This window comes from Capsella rubella, unplaced genomic scaffold (genome assembly GCF_000375325.1).
Source record: "Capsella rubella cultivar Monte Gargano unplaced genomic scaffold, Caprub1_0 scaffold_1, whole genome shotgun sequence".
Classification (NCBI taxonomy): domain Eukaryota; kingdom Viridiplantae; phylum Streptophyta; class Magnoliopsida; order Brassicales; family Brassicaceae; genus Capsella; species Capsella rubella.
In genome coordinates, this window is record NW_006238923.1 from 16,156,062 (window position 1) to 16,167,414 (window position 11,353).

The 11,353-nt window shown below is 34.8% G+C and overlaps 2 protein-coding genes across 2 annotated transcripts; both read right to left on the minus strand.

The window, feature by feature from the left end:
• Nucleotides 1-977: 977 nt before the first annotated feature.
• Nucleotides 978-6,634, minus strand: LOC17896924. The gene is made up of 12 exons (XM_006304446.2): nucleotides 6,586-6,634; nucleotides 6,385-6,489; nucleotides 6,112-6,237; nucleotides 5,821-6,009; nucleotides 5,668-5,700; nucleotides 5,262-5,439; nucleotides 4,242-5,167; nucleotides 3,616-4,156; nucleotides 3,283-3,537; nucleotides 2,873-3,141; nucleotides 1,656-2,720; nucleotides 978-1,552 (listed from the first exon to the last, which is right to left on the minus strand). The coding sequence occupies exons 1-12, from the start codon at nucleotides 6,632-6,634 to the stop codon at nucleotides 978-980; spliced, it is 4,311 nt and encodes a 1,436-aa protein (XP_006304508.2).
• A 782-nt stretch (nucleotides 6,635-7,416) lies between these two features.
• LOC111832434 lies at nucleotides 7,417-9,351 on the minus strand. Its single transcript, XM_023788755.1, has 7 exons — nucleotides 9,228-9,351; nucleotides 9,041-9,137; nucleotides 8,397-8,532; nucleotides 8,149-8,330; nucleotides 7,925-8,048; nucleotides 7,693-7,851; nucleotides 7,417-7,602 (listed from the first exon to the last, which is right to left on the minus strand). The coding sequence occupies exons 1-7, from the start codon at nucleotides 9,349-9,351 to the stop codon at nucleotides 7,417-7,419; spliced, it is 1,008 nt and encodes a 335-aa protein (XP_023644523.1).
• Between the last annotated feature and the right edge of the window lie 2,002 nt (nucleotides 9,352-11,353).

Below are 11,353 nucleotides of genomic sequence, written 5' to 3' on the forward strand. Positions count from 1 at the left end.
TAATAAATTAGATTTAATTAATTTTATTATTTTTGATAAAACATTTGGACATTAAAGAATTTTTAACACTAACCAAAATTTACATATGTATACCCTACATTTAAACCATCTGTTAATTGAAAACAAATTTTAATTTAGCTAATAGATAAGATCTAGGACTAAGTATCAATTTTTAAAAGCAAAAACCAATAGTTTATTAGATTTAAAATTTTAAACAACAACAAAGTAAATGCAATAGCATTCTTATTGGAGATTCAAAACAAAAGTAATATGTAAAGAGTATACATAAGAGGATTTGGTGTGTCTTGCCAACCAAGACATCTATTGGGTCTGGTATGTCTTGGATTTGTTTATCTATAATGAAAAATAGCTGAATCGACTAATCATTAGGAACACGGCTCCGCGACTATAACTATTAGAGAAGCTATTTAGAATATCATTAACTTGATTCGTTTGTAAATTGAAAAAATTGACTATATAAAGCGTACTTATTCAGATCTGCAACCAAAAAAGTGCATCCATATAACTTTCGAGACGAATTAATATTAACAACATTGTATAATTTTTAATTAGTAATTTTGTTTTTAATTAGTAATTTCTAGATATTTCATCTGCTTTTAATTAGTAATCTTGTTTATAATTAGTAATTTCTAGATGTTTCATTTACTTTTTGTAATTTAAACTGCAATAAAGTTGCGAATCTATTTTTGTTTATGGATATGATTTAGTTACGTCTTATTCTGAAATTTACAATATGCATACATGAACCAACTGTATTATGAGTTTCAATATAACATGTATACTATATTATGATTTTGATCAGTAAATTCACTAAGTTTAATCGTTTTAAAGTTTACCATATTAACTATATAAGGAAAATTATTGAAGAGTGTAACCAAAAAACGGTTGCATGATAATACTTATTTTTCATGAAAAATAAACACGTAAATCTGATGATGCAACAAATTGGTATGTAATTAAATGTTATCAAAGATTTCTTTAAAGACTACGTTAAGGGTCTTGTTCTGACATTCACCGTCTTCATTAGTTATCAAAATCTTCAATCCATTTCTCGTCGTCACTCTAGATAATGCAACATATAGCTGTCCATGTGTAAAGACTGGTTTTGGTAAAAACAATCCAACGTATTCCAGCGTCTGACCTTGGCTTTTGTTAATAGTAATCGCATACGCAAGAGTCACAGGAAACTGACGACGCCTCATACGGAAAGGAAACTTTGCATCTGGCGGAGACACAAACATTCTAGGGATAAGTACTTTTTCGTTTACACTGTTACCTGTTACTATCCTTGCCTCTATAACATGATCAGCCATTTGAGTAACAATCAACCTTATACCATTGCACAAACCACCTTTAGGATCTATATTCCTTAGCAACATGATATGGGCTTCTTTCTTCAATGTTAATTCATGCTTAGGCAATCCTGAGACGTTGATACTATTTAAAAATTCCTGCGAGTAGACCATATCGTCGAAAACACTTGTATCCGACGTTTCAATGGAATCTGAACTAAAATAACGTCTTTCTTCACCTATGATATAGTTAAATATGTAAAAGAGACATGCAATTTAGTAAACTTATTTTATTACCAAAAAGCATAATATTAGATACACGTAAACAATTATAATGCATACCTGGTAGTTGAGAAAGCATATATTGATTGATTTTATCAACATCTTCGTTCCTTGGACTAAGAATTGCTCTTCGCCTAAAGAATTTTGGATCCTTCTCTTTAGCAAAAGAATTACCATAGATTTCCTTAACAATTGCTTGAATAGGTTCCTCAGCTGCTGTTATCAATAAATCTTCAGGTATTTCTATTTCGACCTCACCATCGTTTGGCTCATTGATTTTACCATCACCAATATCGAGCAACCACCTTGAGAACTCGGCGAGAGCAACAGATTGCTCGTTATTAACGCCTTCTCGTAAGCGCATATTTTGTGTAAGCTTTAAAACTTTACAGCTTTGCCAAAGCAATGATGAGTTTATAGACGCCAACACAGTTGCGACCCTTCCACCCTCAGGAATTACTGGGAGAATCTGTCTAAAATCACCTCCCAAAACTACGACCTTACCTCCAAAAATCCTATTGCACTTCATAATATCTTGCAAAGTCCTATCCAAAGTTTCAAAACAAAGTCTGTTCATCATCGGTGCCTCGTCCCATATAATGAGTTTCGCTTCTCTTATCAATTCTGCAAGATCGGACTCTGCATCTATCGAGCACATTGAATATTCGTTTATATTGATAGGTATACCAAACCTAGAATGAGCTGTCCTACCACCTTCCAATAGCAAAGCAGCGATTCCACTTGATGCAACATTTAGAACGATATTACCTTTAGATCGAATGTCAGCTCCAAGGATACTCCACAAGAAAGTTTTTCCAGTACCACCGAATCCATGCACAAAAAACATTCCACCCTTGTTTTTATTTACCGAGTCGATTATTTCTTGGTAAACACGTCTTTGCTCTTCAGTTAACATACCAAACAGTCTGTTGTAATCTTTCTTTTGTTCATGACGCTTATAATTTTTCTCATCCATAATAAGCCGATTTTCATTTGAATTTATCACACTATCGTCTGGTCTTGGCATATTAGTAAAAACGGAAAGAGAAGTGCCATTCGAACGCATAAGCAATTCGATTTCCGACAAACATATGTTCCGTATTTGATCTTGTGTTAACATAAGACCTGCATATCAATTTGTATAATAGAATTAAGAATATTTTTACCAAATATGACAAAAAACTCGTAAAAATTCATACATGAAAAAATAGAACAAACATTTTTAATTAATTTGATAATTTTGCATAATACTAATAATAATAAAGATTCCGATGTACCTTGATCATTCATGCGATTCCTATGGAGAAATAAAATATCTTCGCATAGTATATCTCTTGTCGCGAGCCAAAGATTTAACGGAACAGATACACTCTTCGAAATCAATAGTATCACAAATAGCTTCCTTAAGTACTTGCCAAGACACCAGAAACTTGCTTCCTTTATAGCTGAAATATATTCTTTGTCATCATCCAATAATCCTAATGCATAGCAAGCATCTTTAAATTCTCCGTAAAGAACTCCGTTAACCGTTTTCAAGAATTCGAAACTGGTTGCACCTGGTATTTTATTAAGCAAATCTCTTAAGTAGTAAGCATCCCCTGTAGAAGGTGGTACGTACGTAATCCTTCCTATTGAAAAACTTTTTCTTTTCCTTGATCTCCGCTTCCAAATTTTTTCTTTTTTATACCATGCATAAGCGGTCGGAAATTCAGCATACGTTAACTTTCTAGCTTCAGGGTCAATTCTATTGCATTCCATCCATGCTAAGAATTTGCTTCCTCCATTTGTTGAACGTGACATAACATTTTCTATAGGATCATCCTTGTTATAAATAACCAATTGCTGGCCAGGAAGATGGAAGGGCAATTTTTCAACAGGTGTTGTACGATAACATATCGGGGACGCTAATATTCTCCACGTAGCTTCGCATGCTGATACATATCTACAGAAACGAATGATTAAAGTATGTTAATGTTACTTTGAACAACATGTATCACAGTTATAATTTTACTATAAATACCTGCAGTTAAAATATTGTTTGATTTCATTTTCTTCATCCTCTTCTCCTACTGATGCTCTAATATAATCTGGACCTTTGCTGATATATTTGAACAGATATTTTATTGACCGTGACTGGTTACACCACTCTACATTTATGTGAGCACGATAACGAATCGACAATTCACGATTATACGGAATAACGTATCTGTTGTCACAGTCGAAACCTTTCTTATGCACAATTCTTCCATCATCTCTCCGCCTGTATACTGGATAACCAGCATCATCTATCACAGTATTTTCTACGTATGGTTTTGGAAAGAACTTTGTGCACTTACCATCCTTCATGCAAGGACTATCGTTGTGTTGACGTCCACAAGGTACATGAATCATAACATCAGAAACAACTTCATATAAATACTTGTCCACTTCTTTGTCCGGTATTTCGGCACTTATGAATTTATCTATGTCGTCCGTTGTGCGCATTTTAAAATCCGGATGCAAAAATAAAACCATGTGCGCATGTGGTAGTCCCCTTTTTTGGAATTCTATTGTATACATAGCTGCGTAAAAATCAAAACGGCAACGTAACTATATTTATATTTGTATAATATTATTAAAAAATGTATATGAAAATAAGATACGTACCAGAATTCATCGTACCGAAAGTTTTCTCTTTGGTGACTTGATGCATGAGCTTATCTAATTTCATCTTAAAAACCCGGCAACAAATATCTGGTCTATCCTCTTGTTTAAGACGATGTCTAGTAATATAACGCACAACTTCAGGCCACTTAGGATTGCAAGTTATCGTTATAAAAAGGTCGGGAAAACCAAAGAATTTGCAAGTGGCCATTGCATCTAAATAATGCTGCATCATATACCGTTTTCCTCCAGTAAACGACGAAGGTATGTAAATCCTTTTCCCATGCTCTGAAAGATCAGTACGTCCTTTATCAGCAGCTTCGAGTATCTTATCTATTCTTTCTGTCCGAAGTTTTTTTTGGTTCATCCAAATATAATTTAATCTGTTTGATTCTATAGTCGTGAAGGCATCCACTAAGAACTGCTGGAATAATTTTCCGGACATGACAATCGTAGAAGCTTCTCCATATCTCTCTAAAATTCGATAAGCATAAAACTCTCTCATGCTCACGGTTTTCCTTTTCCGTCCAGCAGTATCTATAAAACCTATGTCAATCCCTAACCGGTAACCGTCCTCTCCATATGGAAACAACAAAGGATATTGTAAAGGTAAATATGCCGGATGAAGCTCGCTTATTCTTTGTAAATTGCCTGAACGACCTTCTATAACAATATCACGCTTATTCTCACCGCAATTAAAATCACCTGGAATTAAAGCAGCCACCTCATTGCAGGTAGGTAAATTATGAGTTCTCGCATCAGAAGCTCTATCCGAAGGCAAACGTAATTTTAAATCTTCAACACCGCAATCCATATCGAATCTCTCTCTTGCTGACCTAAAAGCCCGGACGTGTGGATTATGATTATCAAGCATCTTCTTGATTAGCTCTACAGTGTCAGGCCTCAAATTTTCAGTCGATCCAGATCTTCTATAAAAACACAAAAAATATGAATTATTTTTTATTTTTATTAGAAAATTAAATCGAAACATTATACAAAATAACACAAAGATGTTATTATTACCCGTATGCACTTATTCTATTAGAAACCTCATTCTGTATATCATGAATATATAGTTGTAAGAACATAGGTGTTTTCCCCGGTTCTGGCAAAATATCACCAATACGATGATAGTTTTCTCCACACATTTGAAACAGATATGGTCCAGCACCATCATTAATAGAATGGTTAACCTTGCCCCCTAAAGATGTGAACGAAAAAATCATATTGTATGCTCTTATATTATCACGAAAGTTGATACTCCTATCATCGTGATTATAGAACAACGATGACAACGTTTTCGGTGGAGGTTTAAGTAAAGGGAGCTTAATTTTTCCGTGACGACAACACATTGAAAAAATTGGCTTTCCTTTTTTGGATTTTTTATTCACACGCTCTCCAAACCACATATAGGCTCCACAATTCTCACAGATATAAAACGGATCTCCATCATCGTAATACCCTGCGCAAAGTTTTAATACATAAGCATTGTTGATATTGTTAGTGATTTACAGATTATTGTTATTATTATTATTAGTGATAGTAATTCAATAAGAATACTAAAAGTGGAAACTAAACGAACCGTTCTCTTGTAATCCAGCTCTTACAGCCGTAAATCCGCCGATTACATTATTAGACATTGTATTATCATCACCATATTCGGTCTCAGACTCGTCGGTAGACATATCATTCTCGCTTCCTCTATTTGACTCCGAATCAGTAGCAATATAACATACAAAATCTTCTTGTAATCCAGGTAGTAGCAAAGTTTCTATAGAATGACCAATAATTGGTTAGCATATTGATGCATATTATAATTTAATGAGTAGGTATTCTACTCACTTGAACTTTATTTAATTAAAGATAATGTTACCTTGGTTATCCTTCTCCGTTTTCCGGGATCTCAAAACACGCATTCTATTCATCCTTTCGATTTGACCTACGTTATTGTGTGTGATGTCTCCGAACTGGTGATGTATAGATCTAGCTATAGAGACATCTGTTATAGTTTTAAATTTAAAAACTGGTAACTATGTTTCGAATTAACACATGAATCATAAAGATTAGAAATTTGCAAATATCATCGTTGTATAATTCTTATTTTGTTTATAGATTTCAAAGATGTAGTTACTCTTTATTGTCGAACCATGAGATACATCTTTCTTTCTACGGAATGGAAGCTTTGTAGGTCTCGTTATGGAGACATCTTCAATAGGTTTAAAAACTGGGTAACTATGTCGAGTGTTAAGACCTGAATTATAAAAATTAGAAATTTAAATATCATAGTTCTATAATTATGAATTTTTTATAACAGTTTCAAAGATAGAGTTATTCTTTTTAGGCATACCATGAGGTGCATCTTTCTTCCTCCGATACGGAAGCTTTTCAGGTCTCATCGTATTTGTCTACGTGTAACGACCTGCAAACAAATTTTAAAAACACCGTAAATAATTATGCTACAATAATTATGTTTAGGTTTAAAACTGGACGATAGGTTTTAATAAATTGTGTATCTAATATATAACCTCAGGATGAGGAGAATCTATTATGTGAAAATTAGCGATTTCATGCTTATCATATTATCGTTTGTATTGATCTTATAATTTATTTAAATTATTAATTAACAAAATTTGTATATTTCCATTTAGTTATTATTATTATTATTATTTACATTTTAATGATCCTTTAAATTAGAAATTTTGCCTATTGTGATAAACACAATTGAGTATTAGTAATATATATTACTTTTATTGTCACACCAAACAGTTTCCTATAACTATAAAAATTTAAGAGATATTAAGCATTTATGGAATATTTCTAATATCTTACTTGTATTGTCACACCAAACATTTTTCTATATTAAGGGTAAATTAGTAACTTCTAAAGTGTATATATTCTTACTTGTATCGTCTTATTAAACATTAAAATATTCATAATACTTTGTTTAACATTTTCATTTTTGCACCATTAGTTTATAATAATATTATGATATTTCAATATATCTTCTAATAATATAAACCTAATACTAATCATTATTATATATAATAATATAGTTTGCGTAAAACCATATAATTCAATCAATATTTAAAGCTTAGAAAGTTTGTAAAATCCAAGATAATAAAGCATAATGACCGGAAACATCGAATGTTTGAATACCACAGTAAATAATAAAACAATACTATGTTGGTTTTTCGGTTTTGATCTTCTTCCTTGTAATCATATAATGACTATTCGCGGAGTCGCCACTCTTTCGAGAAGTTCTCTTCTTCGACGAAGATGTAACCGAATCAGCCGAAGAACTTTCGTCTATTCCATCGGTAATTTCCAGAATCCGAGGATTGACATCGACATTTCCATAGCTCTCCTATAAGTCACAACAATCACCATGAATATATTACATAAAAAGACTCTCGTTAACACAAAATAGCTAATATTAATATTCGTAACATTATACCTTTACAAATTGTACTATCATATCTTCTTTTCCCCAAAATTTTTCAACAACATAAGCAGATTTGGAACTCTTCAAATTGTCATTTGTGATTGAAACCTTGAACAACATAGTTTTTCCAATAAAAGAAGAAATAGCAATGGGAATGCTCGAAGGATCATCCTGAAATATATGAATCAATTGGTTAAACACCGTTTATGACATTCAATATGAACATGAATGTTTAGAATTTTACCTCAGCTAACTGTGCAACCAATTCATCAGCCTTTTTTCCAATTAGTAGTTGAGACAGACCATCAAAGAAAAGCAGTCTAATACTTGGAGAACTTCCATATGAGACATGTAATATCAATTTAAACCTAATTTTTGAAAACAAAAAACATAACTCAATGATCTTACTTCGCAGCGTTTTCATACGTCATAAGATTATAAAGCACAATCTAAATGAGTGTTTCTTACTTGCAATCAACTTCTGTAACATCTTTATCGCAAACACCACAGCTGTATAATCGTTCTTTTCCGACTTGAGAATCTAACGGGTATGGCTGAACTTTTTTATTACAGGCTTTGCAAGCAATGTAATACCATTTAGGCAGTGCCTCTACGGAAATAATTTTTGCAATTGTAACACATGTACGCACCTGAATATAAACACACGTTTAATCATTAAATATATCTTTTTATTGACGCATGTAATTAAAAAATACCTCTAGTGCATAAAGTATGTCGTCTATTGTCATCTTTTCATTGAATACGAAGAACTCTTCATATAGCGTGACCTTTGGAAGTTCATTTTTAGGCTCATTATTAATCTGAACTAAATCGACGACCTCGGATGGCAACCTGTCAAAAATAAATATTCTAATAAGTAAATTTATGTATACTAATAACACCTCTGATAATCATGCAAATTTAAATTATCTGAAAGTTTTGACATTTTAGTAAACTTCTCCACTTCTGTGATATTTGGGTTGAACAAAACATCTGTTGAACCGAAAGAGTTGGATATGCTAAAAACTCCTGAAATTTGAAAATCGTTTTAATACGTAATCGTGATAAATATTGAAAGCAATTTCTCATGTACAATCAAAATTACCTCTCCACTCCTTAATGCATGCAAATCGAATAACGCATACGACGACAGATTCATCATGTTCTTTTATCGAACCTTCAAAATTTCTAGCAACATCACCCCACAGCGTGCAATTTAACTTTGTACCCCTATATAATAAAAAAATAGTGAGCTCCTTTTTTGTAATAATAAATATACTAATAATTTACTCTATAAATTTCTAAATTTTAAAATATATTAATTATATACTTTATACTTTAAAATAAAATAAAACCATACTTCAGATCTTGCAATTCGAAAGCTAGTTTCACATTATCCTTCCCTTTAGTTTTGATACTCTCAAGACAGTCGACGTTAACAATCTGGCCAATTACATCTACATAAACAATAAAAAATTATTACGATTAGAAAATTTGTACCTATTTATTTACTTAAAAGAGTATATATTACGAATTTGACAACTCACCGATCAACAAATGTCTTTCTGCTTTTCCGGCCAAAATATCAGAAAACTCTCGGAAATATTTTTCAGGAATTTTAGTTGGAAAATCATCAAACGGTTTGACCGTAGTAGTTCTATAGAACAACATCTTAAAACCTAATGAACTTGTTCTGTAATCACCATCATAATCAACTAAACCGAATGTGTCTATTTGTAACGCCCGTGTCTGGAAATCCGGGTGGTGTCAATCGACACTGTGGTTGGGTGTCGATCGACACTAGTATTTCTGGTTTGACGGTTTAAGTTTTAAATCGTCGGTTCAATTGAGGCTTGGTTTGGGTTGGTTAACCCTAGGTCGTGTTTAAAAGAGGGAAGGTCGTGTGTTGTCTCTTCCCAGCCGCTTTTTAACACTTCCAGAGAGAGAAAAAGGTTCTAGAGCTTTTGAGGGTTTTTGTGAGTCTTTGGTGGTGTTTGGTGGTGTTCCTGGTGGTTTAAGGCTAGTAGAGGCTAGATCAGTGTTGTGTGGTGTTAGAGGAGACAGATCCTTCCTTGTTCTTCCTTGTTTTCGTTGCTGTTCTTCTTGTTAAAGAGGTGAGTGCATGACCAGGCTTATCTAAGCATGTTTGATCATTGTTTCAGGGTTTTGATGATTGATTGATTGATTTCCTTTGCTTGTTTAGCTGTTTATTTGATGATTGATGCATGTGGAATCCTTTGGAGACTCGTTCTTATCGTGGTGGTCTTTTGGAGAAGAGATCCAGTGAGAAAAGCAGTTGGAGCGTCTGCTGAGAGTCGGTGTCGATCGACACCAACGTTTCATCGCGTGAGGATAACTGCGTCTTACGATTGGAGTGTCGAGACCGGTGTCGTCCGCGAGGGTCGATAGCGAGTGTCGATCGACACCAGTGGAGGGTGTCGATCGACACTGATAGTCAGAAGCGATTCTGGTCTATCTTTTATTGGTTGTTTGGTTCTTTTCCTTGGATTTTGGTTGAATGTGCTTGTGTGTATAGCCAGTGGTGGTATGATTGCCTCACTAAGTATTTATGAAATACTTATGCATCTCTTTCTTTGATGCAGGTAAAAGCAAAGTGTGATCCGTGTAATCATGGCGAGAAGAGGAGGATGATATAGGCGCTCATTGGTGTTTAGATGATTGTATGATTTGTTAGGATGCTAGAATGGAATTTAGAAGCATGTTAGGATGAATTCGTTTCTGGAATATTGATAGTTGAACTTGTTGGATTAATGAAATGGTTTGATTGGATTTTTGTTTAAGTCTTCCGCTGGTTACGTTGAGTTGGTTGTGTTAGTAAAATTGTCTGGGTTGCTTTAAAGGGGTTAATCCGGATTGTTTGCATGTTTAAAAGAAAAAAAAAACGGGATGGGTTCTTTCAATTTGGTATCAGAGCATTTACGGTTCTAGTACGAGATTTAATTGGTAAAAATTGTGATGTGATGTGTGAATTTCATTGATGAGGAATGATGATGTGGATTGCATGCTTAATGATTGTGTGTGTAATCAATTGTGTGAGCATTGAGACCTAGATCATCCTCTCGAGCATTCAATGAGATTCCACGGTAAGTGTGTTGTTTGGTGATTTGTTTGGTGTTCTTAGCCTTCTGTTGTGTTGCAGATGGTTAGAGGTGGAGCTGTCGGTCGTGGTCGTGGTCGTGGTCGTGGGCGTGGTCGCGGTGGGGGGCGTGGTGTTGCCTCGGATAGCGACACGAGTGTGGGCCGAAGTGCTACGGCCGATGTTGTTAGTGAGTACCAGACGCATCAGGACGGGCACGTGGGTGGTGAGAGTGTGAGTGCCGTGAGAGCCGGTTCGTCCCTGAACGGTACTAGTGTTGTTGGGAACCCGGTCGGGGGTGTTCCAACAGGTGAAGCCCAGGGTCAGAATGATCGGCTTGCGGATTTACTGACGCATCTCTTGGAGCGGTTACCGGGTGCGGTACCGCCGGTGCAGGCTCCTCTTGGGCCTGGTGTGCAGGCTCCTCTTGTACCTGGTGTGCAGGCTCCTCTTGGACCTGGTGTGCAGGCTCATCTTGGGCCTGGTGTGCAGGCTCCTCTTGGGCCTGGTGTGCAGCCTGTTGTTGGGGTTGTACCGCCTGGGGAGGTAGGTGCGGTGGTCGAGCAGCCGTACTAC